At 41.8% G+C, this 23,499-nt stretch overlaps 1 protein-coding gene across 1 annotated transcript; it reads left to right on the plus strand.

Annotated features, from left to right (window-relative positions):
* The first annotated feature begins 20 nt into the window (after window positions 1-20).
* Window positions 21-21,847, plus strand: LOC124117004. The gene is made up of 9 exons (XM_048391912.1): window positions 21-130; window positions 868-1,136; window positions 2,738-3,202; window positions 4,433-4,704; window positions 6,203-6,286; window positions 11,814-12,431; window positions 12,598-13,354; window positions 18,684-20,189; window positions 20,397-21,847. Exons 1-9 carry the CDS (start codon window positions 124-126, stop codon window positions 20,580-20,582), a joined length of 4,164 nt encoding a protein of 1,387 aa, XP_048247869.1. The 5' UTR covers window positions 21-123; the 3' UTR covers window positions 20,583-21,847.
* Window positions 21,848-23,499: the final 1,652 nt, after the last annotated feature.

Here is a 23,499-nt window from a genome sequence, read left to right on the forward strand (position 1 = left end):
TGTTGATTCCAAGGCAGGAGAGGTAAGCTTGCCGGAAGTTGATAAAGGGGATTTCCCAAATGATTATCCGGTTGGATCTGACGGAGAAATGTGACGACAACGTGTCTCCACTACTAGAACAAAATGCCAGGTACCTTTTATCAGTACCCTTTACTCTATTTTAATATACCTACAATTTGTTTTAATCGCATCACCACGATTTTGCTGTTGCAATGCTGTCATCGTTTGCAAAATAGCTTCGTGATTGAACACGTCCACGCATCATCAGCTGATCACGACAATGTGCTTATTTTCACTGAACATTAGAAACAACATCTACACACTAAAGTAAAAAAACGAAATACCTGATAACTGTTATTAACTGCAAAAAACTTTTTTATAACCACTATTATTCGTTTTAACTGGTACTGCCAAGCATGAGGAAGACCTGAGCCTTGTTATTTGGCCAAACCATGGACACTTAAGATATTTAGGGTCCATGGCCAAACCCATGTCACTGGGACAAATGATGAAACCTATAGGCCTACAACTTTGAACACAGTTGAGGTTGAATAAAAGCATAAAGGCGATGTTTCTTTTTTCTTTTAAAATAATAATATTGAGTACATTTGCTATTCGACATTATGGTATCCTTCAAAGCTGCTAATGCTGCTTTTCTTCATGTGAAATTCTTTTTGAAAGTTTTGACAAAGTTTATGTTATTTTGAGGTAAGGAACTAATTGTAGTTACCATGGTTACATACAAATGCTTTCTGAAAAGAGTTGATAACACATTGTGAATTAGCCCCTCAGACTAAAAAACATTCCTGAAAAGTTTTCAAATATCTTTCACACAATGTCTATGAACACTTAATTGTTCTGTTTCAGGCAAGACAAAGGTGTCTTCGGCTCGGGAGGCTAAGATGTGTGTGTCGTGTTTGCGGACATCCAGCCAGTCCTATGCCTGTGCCCGGTGCTACCTTGTCACCTACTGCTCTCAGCGGTGCTGTGAACAACACTGGTCCAAACACAAAGATGACTGCAAGTTTGTCACCTGGCACCGCAAACATGTTGGGTGGAACTTCTGTCACTCCTGCTTCGTGCACGCCTGTCCACATGCCTCCTCCAAGCTGAAGAGATGTGGAGGATGTTTGAGAGTAAGCATACGTCCATCACAGCATGCACAGATATCGACTGTTTGTGATTTTAGGCATCCTCGATTATTCAGTGATTGTATACTATTGATATAACCCTGGACCAATGCACGACATAACCTTTATTTCGGATATCATGTCACTATCTCCAGCTGCCATATCACCAACTTCATCTTCCCGAGGCAAGTGAGTGAGTGAGTATGGTTTTACGCTGCTTTTAGCAATATTCCAGCAAAATCACGGTGGGGGACACCACAAATGGGCTTCAAACATTGTACCCATGTTGGGAATCGAACCTGGGTCTTCAGCGTGACGAGCGAATGCTTTAACCACTAGGCTACCCGACCGCCCCTCCCGAGGCAAGAGAGTTAACTGACTTTAAAAGTCCAGTTTCCACCCTTGCCAAACTAGGCTGGAATTCCTGGGCTTGATCGTAGTGCCACCAGTGGCTATTACGAGTTATGTCCTTTCTATGCCTCTCCTATTGACCAATCAGATTTAACCTCTCGTATCACTTGCATTTGTTTCAAACAAAACGGTGGCGCCCAGTCAAGACGATCTGATTGATAATCACGATCTATATTGTGATCAAACGAGTCTTACATCCCGAAGTGCATCGAATCACGTAAGCACCTTGATTAAAAACATGAAAAGATTTAGAAAATATCTGTTGACAACGAGTTTGCTGTGCACATGCTTTGCAAATCCTGCAGTCGACCGAAATCTGCATGACACTTTACGAACCGGATTTCGATTTCGGTGCACGATTTTGATTGGACTATGCATGGACTTGTTAGTCCAGCCAAAATCTACTCCATAATACCAGCCTAGTTCGGCAAGGGTGGAAACTGGACTTTTATAGTCAGTTAACTCACTTGCCTCGGGAAGATGCACCAACTTAATTACCAACCATTTATCAAAAATAATTTATAGTCCCAGAAAAGTCTTGAAAAAGATAATTATGCTTCAGGCAGTAGAAAAAAAAATTGTCTGCCACAAAATCAACATTATTGCATGGTGTTTTTCTTGAAAAAAATTCATCCAAAATTTTTCTTTCAAATTACTCATGAATATCTTTTCATTTGACGCTCAATTTTATTTGTCTGTGGTTGTAGTTCCTACAAAATTTGTATGTTTGTCAGGTGGAACCCTTGTGTTGGGTGTTGAGGATTTTTTATAAAGAATTGAACTTCAATAAGCAATAATATCAAACATTATTATTTACAAACTGCAGTGATATAACTGGTTTAGCTGACTGTGGCACAAAACAGCATTCACTCACTAATATTTAAAAATGACATACAATCAACTGACATATGGACAATGAAACAGATGTATAAGATTGTCCACGAACTAACAATTATTTTGAAAAACATACATCTTTTTGTTTTTGCGCTTTAAGTGAAAAGATGGATATAATAACAAAAGTCAAGTTTCCTGTCTAAATCAATGAAAGCACAAAGGGAGACATTCAAAAGGTAAACATGGGTTTTCGGACATATCCCTTCCTCTCTCAAATGTTGATTGTTGGATAGAAAACCTCCACACACACACATAAGCTTAAGGAATGAGGATTCTTATCAGACTGTTTTCACCTCCACCAGGTGAGCTATTGTTCTCGAGAATGTCAAGACAACGACTGGCGGTATCACGCTCCAATCTGTACAAACGACAAGAACCGAGATAAGCCGAAATACACAACCAGGTTGGAGGACCTGCCATCGGAGATACACGAGCGGGACTTGCAGGGTCGCGCAATCAACACCAAGGCAGATGAAGAGGCGGAGAAAGCCAGTTCCAAGAAGAAAGGCAAGAAGAAACAGATGCCTCTGACAGAGGAGAACTCTGATGGTGGCGAGCTAGAGACGCAGCTCACGAAGGAGAAGCAGTTCCGACTTGAGCTGCAGACGTTGCGGCAGAAAGAGGAGGAGGTGAAGAGGCAGCAGCAGCTCCGCTTCCAGTCCCAGACGGAGCGAGAAGGATCCATGGAGCCGGAAATGTGGGAGAAGAAATGGAAGCAGAGTAAGAGAATCCCCAGTCTGCAAGCAAAGGGACAGACTCCCTCTCATGTAAGTACATGTCAGCTACTCTTACATGTAAGTATTCGTCAGCTATCCTCTAATGTAAGTATTCGTCAGCTACTCTCTCATGTAAGTACAGGTCAACCTCTCTCTCATGTAAGTATTCATCAGCTACTCTATCATGTAAGTATTCGTAGCTACTCTCTCATATAAGTATTCGTCAGCTACTCTCTCATGTAAGTACAGGTCAACCTCTCTCTCATGTAAGTATTCATCAGCTACTCTATCATGTAAGTATTCATCAGCTACTCTATCATGTAAGTATTCGTCAGCTACTCTCTCATGTAAGTATTCATCAGCTACTCTCTCATGTAAGTATTCATCAGCTACTCTCTCATGTAAGTATTCATCAGCTACTCTCTCATGTAAGTATTCGTCAGCTATTCTCTCATGTAAGTATTCGTCAGCTACTCTCTCATGTAAGTATTCGTCAGCTACTCTCTCATGTAAGTATTCGTCAGCTATCCTCTCATGTAAGTATTCGTCAGCTATCCTCTCATGTAAGTATTCGTCAGCTACTCTCTCATGTAAGTATTCATCAGCTACTCTCTCATGTAAGTATTCATCAGCTACTCTCTCATGTAAGTATTCATCAGCTACTCTCTCATGTAAGTATTCATCAGCTACTCTCTCATGTAAGTATTCGTCAGCTACTCTCTCATGTAAGTATTCGTCAGCTACTCTCTCATGTAAGTATTCGTCAGCTACTCTCTCATGTAAGTACTCATCAGCTACTCTCTCACGTAAGTATTCATCAGCTACTCTCTCATGTAAGTATTCGTCAGCTTCTGTCTCATGTAAGTACAGGACAGATAGACTATTTCAGACACGCTAGAACGTGTGTTGTGTTTAAGACTCACTGGAACGTGTGTTGTGTTTCAGACTCACTAGAACGTGTGTTGTGTTTCAGACTCACTAGAACGTATGTTGTGTTTCAGACTCACTAGAACGTGTGTTGTGTTTCAGACTCACTAGAACGTGTGTTGTGTTTCAGACTCACTAGAACGTGTGTTGTGTTTCAGACTCACTAGAACGTGTGTTGTGTTTCAGACTCACTAGAACATGTGTTGTGTTTCAGACTCACTAGAACGTGTGTTGTGTTTCAGACTCACTAGAACGTGTGTTGTGTTTCAGACTCACTAGAACGTGTGTTGTGTTTCAGACTCACTAGAACGTGTGTTGTGTTTCAGACTCACTAGAACGTGTGTTGTGTTTCAGACCATCCAGCAGACTCACTACCGTATCCGCATCTCCAATACCCCCCCGGTTCTCCACGAGGGCTTCCGGCGGAACGCAGACAACACTGCCAGCTACGAGGAGGAGATCGAGGAGAAGCAGCCAGATGGCACCATCACCATCAAGAAGACCTACATCACCAACGGGGTTATCGAGAATGATGCTCAGTTTAACGAGATCACACGGCAGTTTGGTATGGAGTTTTCCCATCACCCGGGCGGAACATTAGCAGATCCTGACTCCGATAGTGACTAATGGCAATACAGGATTTGTACAGGGTTGGTTAAATGTGTCAGTCTGTTAGATAAATGCCAGTCGGTTTTTTCAAGACAAGGAATTCAAAAATACTAGATGGGAACAGAGCTACAGATAAGCAGCGTATTTGCGTAAAATACCCCCCCCCCCAAAAAAATTATTTAAAACCCAATTACTTTCAATTAACTTACGTACAGAAACGCATGCATTACATGAAAAACTCAAATGTTTAAAAACAGCTCACGTTAATACACAATGAAGCTTTTTCAGCATGTGTACAAAGGAGCTAATTTCCGAAACACAATTACAAGCTAATTTACTTTCTGAGTCAAGCCTATATATTTAGAACAGTTAAGACATTATTTCAATTATTTTTTTTAATCTTAAAATAATCACTTATTTTGGGAAAAACCTAATGGAAGGATGTACAGATGAGTGAAAAAATATAGGTTACCCATTGAAAAATGTAATAGCCCAATTCATTTAAGATAGAAACCCTAGATTTAAAACTCAATTGTTCAAAAAGTTATCAGGAGGAAATAATAAAGAGGCAATGGTGTTTCATTCATCTGTACTCAAAGAACAGAAATCTACAGAATATTGGAAATTTGAAGACAAGGTAAAGGATTCAGATTACATTTGAAGCCTTGGTGTGAAGAATGAGTGAAACTGTTAACTGCTGTTATAATGTTGTCCATGTGTTCTATCTCTGGACCCGGGGTTATTTAGAGGCACTTGCCCTGTTGGGAATCTGCTGCATACCAGCAGCCAGGCCCTACAACTATGACCCTGGGCCCCGTTCCTCAAAGCGATCTTAGCGCTAAGATGATCGTAAGTCCCATACTTTAACATAGGCTTACGACAATCATAGCACTAAGATCGCTTTGTGGAATGGGACCCTGGGCCCCGTTCCTCAAAGCGATCTTAGCGCTACGATGATCGTAAGCCTATGTTAAAGTATGGGACTTACGATCACCTTAGCGCTAAGATCACTTTGAGGAACGGGATCCTGGTAAGGCTGTGCTAAGCTGTAGGAGTTCTTAAAGTTGCAGAGTATGTGCTTAGAGGGGCCTGTTTGGAGTCTTAGACTTTGTATTTGAGAGTGGTGTTCCATCCCTCAGCCTTAACCTCAAACTTCCCACAGCAACAAAGTTAGAACTCAGCAAAAGCATTATGATTTAAGCTGTGTACATACACAGAATATTTTATGAATGAAAAGTATATAGCCCTTAATGATTATGTAATGATATATATGTATATTATCCATGGGTTATAAAACTCCCTACGCAACAATGTTCAAAACAAACTCTGTTCACCGAGCAGTGGCTGGGTACCCAGTAGTATCAGGTGGTAATGTTCCAACACCTAGTGGGCAGCCTGGCTTATATACTCCCCAGGAAGTTGAGAATAGTTTTGAGCGTAAACTGTAGTAATAATGCCAAGTGGAGCATACCCCACTGTGGAATCCTGTACACTGTTATTTATGATCATTATCAGCAACCTTGTACCCTATGAGCCTGTATTGAAGGATCAGTGCACAGGCAATGAAGTGATGACAGCCTTGTTGCAGTGTTTCTCCAGGTCAGACGACATCATGCATAGCTACCTTCTAGCTCAAATAGCAGTTTTATTTTCGACAAGTTATAACTATGAAAAATAAGTATGTCTCATTCTGTGAATATTTCACGTTGGCAGGATCAGTGTATAACTAAATGCCATCGTGACTCACAACAAATGAGCACAATAATTTCATCATTCACAGTCCAAAATATTGAGTTCTAGATTTGCATGCTCGTTGTTTCCCAAAGTTTGCAAAACAGGCATTTGTTAGAAAGTCGAAGATTAATCAGTAAAGCTAAATCACTGGAGACAGATAACCTGTGTAATTGCCTAAAACATGCACTGTAAATCATCATTAGCCAATCAATTTAGAGTTACTTGTGTACAAATACATTGAAAAACTTTAAAAAGGCAATAGTTTAACAACACTGTGCATAATTAGCCAATGTAGCTTTTTCAGATTGTGTATAGGTACCTGTATGTCTTCACAGATCATTACTTGCTGATGGTACAGGCATTGTGTATACAGGAACTCTATGTCAGTCAAGGGGCGGTCGGGTAGCCTCGTGGTTAAAGCGTTCGCTCGTCACGCCGAAGACCCGGGTTTGAATCCCGACATGGGTACAATGTGTGAAGCCCATTTCTGGTGTCCCCCGCCGTGATATTGCTGGAATATGCCTAAAAGCGGCGTAAAACCAAACTCACTCACTCACTCTTCTTCAGTCAACAATTTTTAAAAAAAGTGCGCCGTCTCTCTTTTTGTAACTTAGAAATGTATTTCTGTCGTGAATTGTGTCATGTGTGACTCACTAATGTTTCTATGCATAGTCCAACCAAAATCGCATTACGAACTCGACATCCGGTACCTAACCTGCTGTGCAGATTTCAGTCGATTGCAGGATTTGCAAAACATGCGTACCTCCAACTCGGCATTGACAGATATTTTTCAAAACTTGTTTTCTTGTTTTTAATCAAGCCGCTCAAATTATTTGATGTACTTTATGAGGTAAGACCTGTTTTAATACAATATAGATCTTGATTATCGATCAGATCATCTTTACTGGGCGTCGCCATTTTATTTAAAGCAAATGCAAGTTTATATGATAGATGGAATCTGATTCATCAGTACGAGAAAAATAGAAGGTACATAACTCGTAATAGCCACTGGTGGCGCTATGATCAAGCCACACAATTCTGGCCTACTTCGGCAAGGGTGGAAACTGGACTTTTACAGTCAGTTAACTCCCTTGCCTGGGGAACATGACAGTACTTGTTCTTATGTCATTTTAGTTTTATCACAGAATTTCATGACATTATATAAAGTATTGGAAATGAATACATGTCTGTTGAATATTCACGAGGGTGAATATTCGTATGAGACTGGCAAACTATTCAATATGAGTGGGTGCTGGAATAAGATTCTGTGTTTACTGCTGGTATGAACATGTAAATATACATTCCATTTAAAGGGAAATTGTTTTTATGAAGCATGAAGATTTCATTCAAGCAAAGTTGGTGTGGAATAACACCTTCAAGATGAATCTACAAGATGATGACATTATTATCTAGATTTGAAACAATATTTTCCTGGAGGAAGTGAACACACCACTGCTGAAGCAATCACCGCCTGTTGACCAGGTTGAAATGTGGACTTTCTGTTGCTGTGTGTTACTGCACTGACGTGAATGTGGGCCTGGTGTTACCATCATAGTGAATTGTTAGATAGGCATTACTTACAACTTGACGGATGACAAAGTAGACACAATTTATGAAAAACAACTTCTTTAATTACTGTAAAGGCGACGTTTGGGTATAAATCCTTATACACTTGTCAAGAAAGACTGTTTTGACATGGGTATAAGGATCTATACCGAAACGTCACTTTACAGAAATTAAAGAAGTTATTATCCATAAATTTCCTCTAATTTACAATGAAATTGTTGTCACTTTTGAAGACATTGTATATTTTATTTGCTTCAGGGGGGGCACAGGTGGCCCAGTCGTCTAAGGCGCCACAATTCGCTGTGCAGAGTTGCGTCCCTTGGGCACGCTAGAAACCTATGATTGTGGGTTTGATTCTCGGTTCGCCCTGATTATGTTTCTAGGTTTGTCAGCACCATACCCATGCTCGTGGGCTTCACTGAAGTGATGCAGGTCTCAGACGTTTACCACTTCGGTGAAACATACGAGCATGGGTATGGTGCTGACAAACCTAGAAACATAATCGGGGTGAACCGGTAAACGTCTGAGACCTGCATCACTTCAGGCTTTCCTCCAACATTAAGCTGACATGCCGTGATATAACTGGAATAATGTTACAAGCGGCATTAAACACAACTCACTCACTCACTATTTGCTTCAGGATTGTGATACTGTGTGTATATTAGCAAATATATTGATTATTTAGATTATCAACTGATCACGCTGAGTGAGCCTCACCAGTCAATCTCATGAATGTCAGATTTGCTGATACTCCAGTTTGATGCCTCTGTGTGTGAACATTCACCAAACGGGGCGGTCGGGTAGCCTAGTGGTTAAAGCGTTCGCTCGTCACGCCGAAGACCCGGGTTCGATTCCCGACATGGGTACAATGTGTAAAGTCCATTTCTGGTGTCCCCCGCCGTGATATTGCTGGAATATTGCTAAAAACGGCGTAAAACCATACTCACTCACTCACTCACATCCACCAAACCCTCCACAGGCGACACTTCAGTGAAACTAACAATCAGCTAATCCATGGCGCAGCTTCTATATTCTTGTTAGGATCTAGCAAAGCTTTCAGAGCTGCATCACTGGTTTCTGTATCTTGAAAACAAACATTAACAGACCAATGAAAACAGTAAATGCTGCCAGATTATGTTGTGGATATTTTATACACCAATCATTTCTCAGTGCCATAGCATCGCCACCCAAAAGATGAACTATCGAGAATATATTTGTGTTGTTTGGGTTATCTTTGGTAAGACTAAAAAAATTAATAGTCTTGGTTCTCAGGCACTGCCCTCATCATCATAAAGTTTGCCGCACGTTTCGGTTTTATTTCCATTTTATATTTTTTTAGAATATCCCAATACTTTTAAAAATGCGAACGTTTATTTGGTTACATACTAGTTTGGACAGACAACAACAAAAAATCATCACCCGCCTGCACTATGTTTTCAAAAGTCATTGCCTGAGAACCAATTCTTTTCTTTTTTTTAAGCCTAGTGATCAAATTTATTTTTTTCTGAAATGGATGTGGTCAAGAAATGAAACTGAATCTGATTGGTGGTCAAAGTTGGCTCTAGGTTCATGGATGTGACCTGTGGAGGATGGTGTCAAATCTTCATGCACAGAGGTATCTTGACAGGGTCATGGATCTGTTTTTAATGGCATGTTGTTACAAGTCAATTTATTTCCTATATCATATTTCTTAATCAACTAAACAGAAAAAAGGACCTAATGTTTCATGTGTTCCCCGGAGCTTGTACATTGCCACGTCTCTTTCTCTTGTCAGGCACGACCCTGTTGTCTCTGCAGTTGTCTGTGCAGAGTTGCTACCCTTAGCTGGGCCAGGATCCTGTTAACATTCTAGCTGCTTGTGTTGTATTCACAGAGAGAATGTGAACTGAGAATGACACTTGAGAGCACACTGATCCATTGAGCAGTGTACTAACAATGTAGCGCTCACTATAAGCATCCTGGAAAGCAGAAATTTTGCGCTGTAGAAATGTACTCGTTCTAGAGGGAATGACTGAAACATCCTTGTATATATTCATAATTGTACATACCTCCATACGTCACAAGCTGTATATTTATTCCACTTCCATGTTTATCATGTTGATACATGTATTGATATGCATCATTAATTATCAGTTTTGATATAACTGAGATTTGGAGATACGTTGACGAGTGCCTAAGGCCACAATGAATTAATTATCAGATTTTCATCCATTTATTATCAGATGATTTAGAAAAATTGATAGTCACAACAAGGCAGTCTCCAGAATGAATCTGTTGTGGTAAATAATATGTAAAATGGCTTACATACCGTATTCGACGTAATAAACCCCCACGGCAATATTTGTTAATATATTGGCTAGTGAACAATCGCTATTAGCACCCATTCCGATTGATCAATGTACACAAGACATATATTCGTGTATAATACGTGTGTTATATGCATTCTTAATTTTAGGAAATTAAATTCTGGAAAAATATATCTGTCGTATATAAACATTTCAGGCTGTCAGCATAAACCACGAAATTTACGATCTGACAACTCTGTTGTTTTTCACCAAAATAATATTCTGATAAGAGCCCCCTATTTCTAATTTTGAGAGCGCCCTGGGCGCTTATTATGTCGAATACTGTAGTTGTAGTGAGATGTGCTTGGGATGAAAATCTCTTATTCAATTCATGACGGCTTAAAATACAGAATTGTGATGAATTTTACAAAGGTTTTAAAGTTGCTATTGGAATTTTTAACCTGAATATTTTACTATGGGAGTTTATGTGTACCGGTTACATATTTTTAAAGGTGTTTGTCTCTGTTTGGAAACAGAGAACATATTATTGGTTAATAGTATTAATACTTAATACTGTTCATAAGATATTTTAATTAAATATTTTTCTTTGTACATTTGTGTGTTAATACTTTTTATTCCACAGGGGACGGGAATTTATTCATTGCAATCCATTGCTAAATAATGCGAGCATAATGAAGTGAAAATTGAGAGCAGCATAATGTACAGTCATGCCATCCTGTCAAGTGTATATCTGCTGTGATTCATAATTCATGCCACATTGAATTAATTCACGTGACGAAGAATGATTTGGTAAAAGTGGAATCTGTTAATCCAAGATTTGTGTAAATATGAATATGGTGTAGGTATGGCTAAGGCTCCTATGTAAGTCAATTTTGGTTTGTTTCTTTTCCACAAGAGTTTTACAGTTTTAACAAACTAGTTGACAGTCACTTTTTAATCAGTTACAATTGACCTATACTGTATTTACATAGTAGAGAATAACATCTTATTGATTGGCTGTTGCAACATGTGTAATGGTGTTTAGAATTAGAATGAAATATTTTTAGTGAATTGGTGACAATATTCACCAAGCTTCTGTTAGATCAGCTATCTTTTTGACAAACTGTAAAAGCCAGGTTTTAGGGAAATATTATTTATGATGTGACTGCCTTTAAACATCTTTATACAAGAAGACTGGAGAAGTAGCTGGTTTAGGTTCCTGTTGTAAATTGTTGTAACAAAATCTCAATCTTCTGCATTCCAACTTAGTGATCACGGAGAGAGACTTTTAGAATAAGTTTCTGTGAATGTTGAACATGAAATTCGAGGTGTCAGTAAGATGGCAACTCAATGAACAAAGGCTTGTCATAAAGTTGATGTTATGTCTTGTGTCATTGGATTGTTGGATGCAGTGTTCTAAATTATGCAGAACCTGTTGAATAAAGTGGAATGATTCTTGTCGTGTTTTTTTGTGTTTCTGTAACAACAAGTGGATCCTGCATGAGGCACTCTACCACTACACTGGGTCAGACTGTTCCCAGAGGTCACTGGGATGGAGCCCGTTACCAGAGTACACTGGGGTGGAGCCTGTTACCAGAGATCACTGGGATGGAGCCTGTTACCAGAGATCACCGGGGTGGAGCCTGTTACCAGAGATCACTGGGATGGAGCCTGTTACCAGAGATCACTGGGATGGAGCTTGTTACCAGAGGTCACTGGGATGGAGCCTGTTACCAGAGGTCACTGGGATGGAGCTTGTTACATGAGGTCACTGGGATGGAGCCTGTTACCAGAGGTCATTGGGGTGGAGCCTGTTACCAGAGGTCACAGGGATGGAGCTTGTTACCAGAGGTCATTGGGGTGGAGCCTGTTACCAGAGGTCGCTGGAATGGAGCCTGTTACCAGAGGTCACTGGGATGGAGCCTGTTACCAGAGATCACTGGGGTGGAGCCTGTTACCAGAGATCACTGGGATGGAGCCTGTTACCAGAGTACACTGGGATGGAGCCTGTTACCAGAGGTCGCTGGAATGGAGCTTGTTACCAGAGGTCATTGGGATGGAGCCTGTTACCAGAGGTCACTGGGATGGAGCCTGTTACCAGAGGTCATTGGGGTGGAGCCTGTTACCAGAGGTCACTGGGATGGAGCCTGTTACCAGAGGTCACTGGGATAGAGCCTGTTACCAGAGGTCACTGGGATGGAGCCTGTTACCAGAGGTCACTTGGATGGAGCCTGTTACCAGAGTACACTGGGATGGAGCCTGTTACCAGAGATCACTGGGATAGAGCCTGTTACCAGAGTACACTGGGATGGAGCCTGTTACCAGAGATCACTGGGATGGAGCCTGTTACCAGAGGTCACTGGGATGGAGCCTGTTACCAGAGGTCACTCGGGTGGAGCCTGTTACCAGAGGTCACTCGGATGGAGCCTGTTACCAGAGTACACTGGGATGGAGCCTGTTCCCAGAGATCACTGGGGTGGAGCCTATTCCCAGAGGTCGCTGTGACGGAGCCTGTTACCAGAGATCACTGGGATGGAGCCTGTTACCAGAGGTCACTGGGATGGAGCCTATTCCCAGAGGTCGCTGTGACGGAGCCTGTTTCCAGAGATCACTGGGGTGGAGCCTATTCCCAGAGGTCGCTGTGACGGAGCCTGTTTCCAGAGATCACTGGGATGGAGCCTGTTACCAGAGGTCACTGGGATGGAGCCTGTTACCAGAGTACACTGGGGTGGAGCCTGTTACCAGAGTACACTGGGGTGGAGCCTGTTACCAGAGTACACTGGGATGGAGCCTGTTACCAGAGGTCACTGGGATAGAGCCTGTTACCAGAGGTCACTGGGATGGAGCCTGTTACCAGAGGTCACTGGGATGGAGCCTGTTACCAGAGTACACTGGGATGGAGCCTGTTACCAGAGTACACTGGGGTGGAGCCTGTTCCTTGAGATCACTGGGGTGGAGCCTGTTCCTTGAGATCACTGGGATGGAGCCTGTTACCAGAGGTCACTCGGATGGAGCCTGTTACCAGAGTACACTGGGATGGAGCCTGTTACCAGAGTATACTGGGATGGAGCCTGTTACCAGAGTACACAATCGGGTGGAGCCTGTTCCCAGAGATCACTGGGATGGAGCCTGTTACCAGAATACACTGGGCTGGAGCCTGTTCCCAAAGTTCTCAAGACATTTTGAGTCAGTTTCAGTCTTTTATAGACTCCAAACTGTAATCATCACTTGTGTTTACATGTTACACGCGACTGAAGATATGAATGTCCATGTTTTATTTGTTAGTTTGTTGTTTAACGCCACACTCAGCAATATTCCAGCTATATGACACCGATGTAAATAATAGAGTCTGGACCAGACAATCTAGTGATTGATGTCCTTAGCATCGATTCACGCAAATGGGATATGATGACGTGCAGCAACCAAGTCAGCAAGCCTGACCATAGTCGCCTCTTAGATAAGCATAAGTTGCTGAAGATCTATTTTAAAACTTCATGGGTCTATGTGAGATGGGATCCAACATAGCTCCACGTTTCCCGATATGTATCCTCCATGTTCTATATAAACTACAGTAAACTACGGTTATAACGAACACGCTTATAACGAACTGATGGATATAACGAACTAACTTTTTAGTCCCAACTATTTGCCGTAGTTATGCTGTATATATGCTTATAACGAACTACGGTTATAACGAACTAAAAATAGTGGTCCCTATTGAGTTCGTTATAACCGTAGTTTACTGTATTTGTGCAATAACTGAAAGACAAAAATGTACCTGAGAGAAGAGTTTGGGGATCAGCTATCTACTGAGACTCCATCTTCTGTTGTTCCTGTTGTCAAAACATAACGACCCTTTTATCTTCACATTATGAAAACAGACTCAAGAGAACTGAGTACAATACCATTCATCACCACTCGCCCCTTTCCGTAACCTGTCCCGGAATAACCATTCGTGATCAAATCGTGTTATTCCGGGACAAGCCGAACAGCGACTCGTGCCCCTCTCGTGGCCATTTGTGCGACTTATTATACACAGTACGACAGAACACATTAATCTGTATCTTGGGTATATTTATAAATGCAAGACATATGTAAAATCAAACATTATTCCTGAGGGATTCTTTGACCTTTCCTACGCGCATGCTGATTGGTTTGTCGTATTTTCGCACATAACATTCATCGATAGGGGGACGAGTCTTCTTGCAGGTTACGGAAAGGGGCGAGTGGTGACGAATGCGGTTATGATAAAACATTGATCAGACAAATGTCCAAATATTTTATTATTTTAAGTAGGTTATCATTTTAACACCACTTTATTTGAAGCCTAGTTACTTTCTCCGTTAGTATATGATAATCGTTTATAATAGTCGAAGGACACACTCCAGACGACAAGGGACCTAGCCTTCCCGTTACATGGAAGAGGTCAGCGAGGTACGGGGCGGGTAGAAACCGAGAGAGTGGTCTCAGCAATGACATCTTTCAATGGGTGAACAGAAATTACTGTCCGCGGATTCCAGAAGACCATCCTTCCTGTTCCTGTCTCCAGACGTGAAGTAGATCTGCCCCCGACCAGTTTCAGACAACCTTGTCTGGTTCTCGGCGACACGGTTCTTAACTTTATCACCGAACTGAACCTGCAATACCTCGGAGACGCTTGTGTCATCCATTTAGAAAATAAACTTTTTATGTGCCTTCAAATATATATGTTGTTTGTTTGTTTGTTGTTTAACGCCGCACTCAGCAATATTCCAGCTATATGACGGCGGTCTGTAAGCAATCGAGTCTGGACCAAACAATCCAGCGATCGACAACATTAGCATCGATCCATGCAATGGGATATGATGGCATGTATCAACCAAGTCAGCGAGTCTGACCACCGATCCCGATAGTCGCCTCTTACGACAAGCATAGTCGCCTTTCGCGTCATGCAAGGGGTTGCTGAAGACCTATTCTACCCCGGAAATTCCTGGAACTCAAATATATACCATTAGCCAAAAAGACTGCTGTTTTATGACTGTTAAAAAGACCCTGACGCTCCCATGTCTCCTAAGAAAACATCGGCCAAAAGCACTACAAATCTTACGAAGATGACCTCACCGCCTATTGATTTTGGACCCATGCGTAGCAAAAGTCGCTCTCGTGGCACCTCCCCACGGAAAACAGAAAGTTACAGACATAAATCACTTAATCAAGTTTATTACTAGCCCTTTATCAATTTTGGAAATTTTCACTTTGCATCAATAACAATTCGAATGGTCACACTTGTACCTCGAATGGTCACACTTGTACCTCGAATGGTCACACTTGCACATCGAATGGTCACACTTGTACCTCGAATGGTCACACTTGTACCTCGAATGGTCACACTTGTACATCGAATGGTCACACTTGTACATCGAATGGTATCACTTGTACATCGAATGGTCACACTTGTACCTAAGTGTTTGTAATGATACAATCAACATTTTGCAATCAAATCTAGAGTTCTCAAATATTCAGGTTTACAAAAGTTTTACTTATAATGCAGTGATTGATAGTCACAACCTCTCCCTAAGAAAACAAAACTGAGACTCAGTGTTCTGCACTACGGAAGCCTTTTAGGGCCATTTTCAAAACAAAAAAATTCTTGAAATTTCAAGCTATTAAGTTGAAATTTCAAGATAATAAGTTAACATCCTAAGATATAAAAATACGTTTGAAGTGAATAATCTTGAAATTTCAAGATGATGATCTGATATTTCAGCTTCTGTATCTTGAAATTTCAAGAAAACAAGAAAAAAACAAAGGGCCCTTAAAGTTTCCGTGGTGCACACCTACAGGTTAGACACATTAATATTTGAGCGTACCGTAATGAAAATCCATCAACAATTGTACATGAACAAAGGCCTTTGAAGCCATTGTACGTGGCCTATCATGCTATATTTAGAAATGACGCGAACATTGGGCAACACGAACAGATCCGAGTTACCGTTCTTGCTTATAGATCAGGAAATTACGCCTTCTATTTTCGCTTTCGTTTCAACGTTGTGTGTGACTTCTCGGAATCTGGAACAGACGCAATGACAGCGATCTGGTCGCAGGCCGAGACATATCAGTCATTCCATCAACGTGTGCTACACTGGAGGTAAGGTGAGGTGAGGTGGGGTAAAATTGGATTTTACGTCGCGTCCAAGATTATTGCTCTTATACAGCGACGTTGATACACGCGTGTACATGCAAGTGTGGCTGCTTGTACTAGTACGATTGGTTGGTTTGTTGCTTTACGCCGCACTCAGCAATACTCCAGCTATATGACGGCGGTCTGTAAACTTTGCAGTAAGGACCAGACAATCCAGTGATTGATATCATGGTCAACATGCATCAACCAAGTCAGCGACCCTGACCACCCGATCCCGTTAATCGCCTAAGACAAGCATAGTCGCCTATTACTGCAAGCATGGGTTGCTGAAGACCTCTTCTACCCCGAATCTTCACGGGTCTAGTAGGACTGATGCCGACTTATAGTGCCAGCTCACTGTGATACCACGCCCCAGTTGAACATGAATACCCCACTCAGACACAGTATACTGACTTCGAGCCGACCAGTCCTTGTTTTAGCCCCTTAATGCTGAGCGCCAGACAGGATAGGAACAAGTACCATCTTTTAACGTATTTAGGTATGACGCGGACGGGGATCAAACCCCAAACCTTCCCCTCTCCGGGCAGACGTTCTACCACTAGACCACTGAGGCGGTCGTGTTACACTGAACTATCGTGTGCCTGTATGGAACATCTAGATGCAATGACAGGTATCAATCCAAATCAATTAACATCTGTCGCACCGTGTTCATTCTCGGAAAATGTCTACATGTAAATTCTAGCAACATTGCGCAAGAAACGATACTATAATCTCGTCAAGGTTGCTGAAAACACGAACTGTCACATATAATCAATGAATGTGAACAGTCATTGTCAATAATAGCTGTGTGTAATAATCATGTTCGTACCAAGATTTCGTAAGAGGCGACTAACGGATTCTGGGTGAGGGTGGTGTGTGTGTGTGTGTGTGTGTGTGTGTGTGTGTGTGTGTGTTATGATATGAATCACTGGATTGTCTGGTTCAAATTCGATTATTTACAGACCTCCGTCATATAGCTAGAATATTGCAGAGTGCGGCGTTAAACAACAAACAACACCATACTGCGTGTCATATCAGCGCTGGGGATGTCTCCACCGATAAGACACTCCTCACAGTATCGAGTTCCATTGAGTCTAAACTGAAAGTACAACATCCAGTGCCTTCGATCAATAGGGTTGAGCTGTAGTCAGCAGTACTCAGATAACGAGACCACCTACTAACACCTAATCTGGCGTCATGTGTAAATATAGAATGATTGTAATACACCTTGTTGCAACCGTATAAAACGCAAACTCACACCACCAAACTGACAGTAGAAGCTGACCGCCTGTAAGGACTACCTGACTGGTGACCCGTGAAGATCCGGGGTAGAATAGGTCTTCAGGAACCCATGCTTGCCGTAAAAGGCGACTATCGAGATCGGGTGGTCAGACTCGCTGACTTGGTTGATACACGCCATCGTATCCCAATTGCGTGGATTGATGTTCATGATGTCAATCACTGGATTGTCTGGTCCAGACTCTGTTATTTACCGACCGCCGTCATATAGCTGGAACATTGCTGAATGCGGCGTTAAACAACAAACAAACAAACAACGAATATACTTGAAGGCAAAAAGTTCATTTTCTAAATGGATGACACAAGCGTCAAAGAGGTATTGCAGGTTCGGTTCGGTGATAAAAAAAAGTTACTTCGCGTCTGGAGGCGGGAACAGGAAGAAGGGTCTTCTTGAATTGGCAGACGGCGTTAAACAACAAACAACTTGACCGGTGGATTGCGTATCGGCTTCACAGTATATATAGATTTATTTTGATATTAGATGTTAGGTGGTGAATTCAAGATTTGCACAGTAGAGAGACTTGTGTAAAGGTGGTTAAAAAGCTTGCCGTCAAGTGGTTTTATTCTAACATTTGTGTTTTTTTGTGAAGGCGTTTTCAGGCATTGCAGGTGATGTCAATGAAAGGTCGAAATCACCAGTGTGTCCTGCCCGTTTCCCTATTCGGGAAATTGTATAACGTTACCTTTGCTGCGTTTTTTATCTTTACAAAAATGATGGTCAGGATGTTCAATGACACCCAGTCTGGAGCAAAATCATACCACACAACGGTTACTGATCAGATAGTCTATGTGTGTAAACTACTCAAGTTTTGATAGGAATATTCCTATCAATCCATGATACACATAATGTATTCTTATGATTATTTGTACGTATATGTAAATAATATGAAATATTTCAGTTTACTAACATATGTAAGTTATATTTATTCAAATTGTGTTTTCAGAGTAATCTATCAATATGTCAACAAACAGTATGTGCAGCTTTTGTGAGAAGAAATCTCCCAAATTAAAAGCATGCTCCAAATGCCATCTAACTCCATATTGCTCAAAGGAATGTCAGAGGAAAGACTGGAAAAGGCACAAACTGTGGTGTGAAGGGATTCAGAAAAGTTTAAGCAGCAGAGAAGCTTCTCCACGAGAACTCGATGCAACAAATATAGAACGACAAATATCATCTCCTGGAGCTAACTCTGGTGGTCCGCATGAAGCCAAGGGAAAGAAGAGTCATGGAAACCACAATGGACCTGCCTCACAAGAAAGGAGAGCCTGCAACTGGTGCCAGAAGGTGTGTGAGGAGTATCAAAGATGCTCCAGATGCAAGACCACTCTGTACTGCTCACCCGTGTGTCAGAGAAAGGATTGGCTCGATGGTCATCAGAAGGATTGCAAGCCTTTGGTTCCACAGTCTGCATCTGCTCCACCCATGAAACAAAAAGACAAAGCTGCAGGCGAACACAGAGACCAAGCAAATGCAACAGAAGAAAATCCTCAGGGACAGGTTTCCTATTTGTGCGAATGGTGTCAGATATATATCGATTTACCCTTACGCTGTTCTGGATGTACAAGTGTTACCTATTGCTCAGAAGAATGCAAGATGAAGGATTGGGAATCAGAACACAAAATCAAGTGTGAAAGGAACAGGAAGCCAAAAGGGGTCAAGCAAACGAGTCCGTCCGAACCACCAGAAGCTGATCCATGTGATACCAGTACAGACCCACCAGTACCACATGGTGCTGAAGGTATGTCAACATTTTGTTCTTGGTGCCAAACGTTTCTTGATCATCCTATGAAATGTACAGGATGTAGAAAGGTTGCCTATTGCTCAAAGGAGTGTCAGAAGAAGGCATGGGCGAAGGATCATCATATGGTGTGCAAAGGGAAAACACAGCCCGGTGAGAAGACAGCTGAACTGTCCGCGGCTTCTACAAAAGACAGAGAGAAGGAAGGAGCAACTGCAGTGGCTGCGTCTGATGTTCCAGACTGTGAAATATGCCATCTATGCAAGAAGAGAGGCGATGGAATGAAGAAATGTGCTCGATGCAAGACAGTACTATACTGCTCAAAGACATGTCAGAGGATGGACTGGCCTCAGCACAAACTTGAATGCGTTACCGTTGATGGCGTCATCAAAACAAAGGAATTCCAGAAAGCTGAAGTAGAATCTCGTCGGGCTGCTGAAGCTGCTGGTGGACCTCGCATGATGTATGCTGACCTCTTGGCACAGATGATGGGATTCGGGCCAGCATTTGAACCTTCATTCAATGCCGGGCCAAGGATGGGCTGGTCAGAGGCTAAGCGTATAGCTGCAACAAAGTTTCTGGGTTATGACATTATAGACTCTCTCGATGAGTTACCCAGAGAATTCTTGTGGTTAACACCAGTTACTCAGAACCGAGTACTTTTGGTCAATATCAGTGGCTTACACCCATACCAAACGAGGCATGCCATCTACATAAAGGTATGTACTCGTCTGCCTAAGGATAATGATGTTCTGACCGATAAAACGAACTTACTTTTTAGTCCCGACCATTTGTTGTATAAATGCTGTATTTATGCTTATAACGAACTACGGTTATGACGAACTAAAATCAATTGTCCCTTCGAATTCGTTATAACCGTAGTTTACTGTAATAACAAGCAAGTTGATGATACATCTCTGTTTCAGGATGTGAACAAGGAGGAGACGTTTGTGATGTTCTACGTGGACTTCGACAGCCCCTACCCTTACTTCTCCTGGTCACAACTCACACCCGGCAACTACATCTGTATCGAGAACGCAGTGTTCCACAACTTCATGGATGGCACAACAGGCATCCGAGTTGATGAAGCGTCGGATGTCAGGATCATATGAGTTACATTCTTGGCTGCTCGTATGAGGTGAGGTGAGGTGAAATGGGGTTTAACGTCGCGTCCAAGATTATTGTACTTATATAGCGACGTGCATGCACGTGTGTGTATGGCTGCTTGTACTAGCCCGGACTGATGCCGATTTATAGTGCTAGCTCACTGAGATACCATGCCGCAGTTTAACATGAATACCCCACTCAGACACAGTATACTGACTCCGAGCCGACCAGTCCTTGTTTTAACCCCTTAATGCCGAGCGCCTGACAGGGTAACAACAAGTACCATCTTTTAACGTCTTTTGGTATGACGCGGTCGGGGATCGTACCCCGGACCTTTCGCTCTCCGGGCGGACGTTCTGCCACTAGACCACGGAGGCGGTCATTGCTCGTATGAACTGGAGGACTCTTTAAGTTCACATATCATTCAGATCGCTGGTGAAAGTTATTTTTAGTAACATTGCATATGTCCATGGCATCATAACGTGAAATTGTAAGAGATTATACTGTAAACATTTCGTGAGTTAGAGTTGACCCTGTTATTGTTTGTGACATATTTGTTCGTTTGAATATTCCGGATGTTCATTTGTTTATATTCAAAATGTTTTTTTTGTAGTTTAGTTTGAACTCACATTGGACTAATGTTAATGCGACAATGTAGGTCATGGCAAGTTGGCTGTGGTCAGTCGTGGGGCAAGGTTTGTAAACACCTTATTTGAAACTAGTTTGGGTGAACTAGTAGTTATCTCCCTTGTTTCATACACGAGCATGTGGAAACTCGCCAGGAGTTGGTGTTGAACCCATCTAAATAGAACATGTTGTTATGATATTTAAGTTATATTTTACCAAGCATCGTGGAATTGTGTTTTAATCTGTATATCATAATACCCTATCAGATGGAAGGGATCGTTTCTCAGTCTTCAAGCAATCAGCTTGTCTAGATTATTTATATGCGGCTGTGCTATAAGTTTAACCTTGCTGAAGTGTTTTCTTTTGTCGCTTTTATTTATAAATTAAAGGTAATTGAACCAGTTAGGTTACAGATGGTTGTGTTATGTGATTTACTAGCATTCTGTAAACTGTTTTGTGACATTTAGGATTTCAACACAATAATTTCCTGTCATTATTAGCCAATAAATGTTGCTTATTTATACCTTTGTGCGCAGGTGAAATATGTTCTGCACTTTGTTATAAAATGGGAGTTGCCGGCATCGCTTGTGTCCATAATTCCATAATTTCGAAGTTAAGAAGTAAATTGTAAAATCCCTCCAAATATATTTCTTTTCATTATTGCATATTTTATACAACCCGCACGGAAGACGCACCACATTGTCCATTACTTATTCAAGATCTCAATGGTTATTCATGCTAGAATGGGGTTCCAGTACTCCATGGTAAGACCCGGGTTCAAACACATCAGTGGTTACAAGGTATGCACTGACTGACGGAGTGTCAACTGCCCTAACGGCAAATGCTGCTCATGCTGTCTATGTTGTGATACCAGTGTCCACACGGTGAGCAGATTAAAGGCACCGATAACTACAGGAAAGACTATCAAATGTTAGTGAGTGAGTGAGTTGGGTTTAACGCCGCTTTTAACAGTATTCCAGTTATATCGCGGCGTGTCAGCTTAATGTGGGAGGAAAGCCCGAAGTGGTGCAGGTCTCAGACGTCTACCACTTCGATGCACGGGTATGGTGCTGACAAACCTAGAATCATAATCGGGGCGAACCGGGATTCGAACCCACAATCATAGGTTTCTGACGTGCCCAAGGGACGTAAATCTGCACAGCGAATCGCGGCGCCTTAGACGACTGGGCCACCCGTGCCCCTATAAAATGTTAACGTGCCACAGATAGATCATGTTAAGGGTTTGGTTGATAGTACACATTAATTCAGTTTTTTATTTCACCACCCAAAAGGGACCTTTGTAGCGATTACGTGTTTGTGGACACACTTTAAGTGGACGGCTAAGTGAATGAGTTTGGTATTATGCCACTTTCCATCTGAGACTAGAGCAACGATTTGCAAACCCTTGCGCCGTGATATGATCAATTTATAATGAAAAGTAGTTTTTGACATTTCAGAAGAATTCATCATTAATATTTATTTGTAGAATCAGTTTTGGACAGACATCTCAACAGAAAACAACCCTGTGACTTTGGCACCAGGTTAATTTGTCACTTGTCAAATAAAACACTGAAAGACATAATATTTATCATTTTACATAAACCAAGGACCTGAGAGAGCAACTGAATCCACACTCATTTGTCCACGGGGGTTCTACATGTCGTCTGAGTGTATGTGATTCAGGGGGTGCACCGGTAGCCCATTACTCGAAGGACCCGCAATTCGTTATGCCGATTGTGTCCCTTTGGGCTACAAGAAACCTATGTTCGTGGGTTCGAATCTTATATTCGCCCTGATGATTTAGGTTTGTCAGCACCATATTTGTGCCTGTGGGTTTTACAAAAGTGATTTCCGCACTAGACATCTTTCTTTCTTTCAACATGAAGTTGACACGATGTAATATAACCGGAATGCTGTTTTAAAATGGCATTAAACCCAACTCACTCACGTACGGAAGCAAACTGACTTTCTACTTTTCTCAAAAGTGGAAGAGGATTAAAGAATTAAAAAAAACATGACTACACGTGTTAAAAACGGGTGTACAGGTCTATCCTGTTGTTACAATGCGATCAATGTGATTGTCGATCTCACACAATACAATACTGCCTGCTCCATTCAATGAGAAGTTTTTTTACTTAGGACGGTATTACAAACAACAACCAACATGTTTTTTCTGCCAACGGGGCGGCGTGGTAGCCTAGTGGTAAATGCCGGAGGCCCGAATTCGATTCCCCACATGGGTGAAATGTGTGAAGCCCATTTCTGGTGACCTTCGCCGTGATATTGCTGGAATAT

This window comes from Haliotis rufescens, unplaced genomic scaffold (assembly GCF_023055435.1).
Source record: "Haliotis rufescens isolate VD_foot unplaced genomic scaffold, xgHalRufe1.0.p SCAF_101, whole genome shotgun sequence".
Lineage (NCBI taxonomy): Eukaryota > Metazoa > Mollusca > Gastropoda > Lepetellida > Haliotidae > Haliotis > Haliotis rufescens.

Coding starts and splice junctions, on each gene's coding strand:
- LOC124117004 (XM_048391912.1), top strand. Junction 4,705..6,202: donor CCTGACTCCGATAGTGACTA/ATGGCAATACAG, acceptor GATCATTATCAG/CAACCTTGTACCCTATGAGC. Junction 12,432..12,597: donor GATGGAGCCTGTTACCAGAG/GTCACTGGGATA, acceptor GCCTGTTACCAG/AGATCACTGGGATGGAGCCT.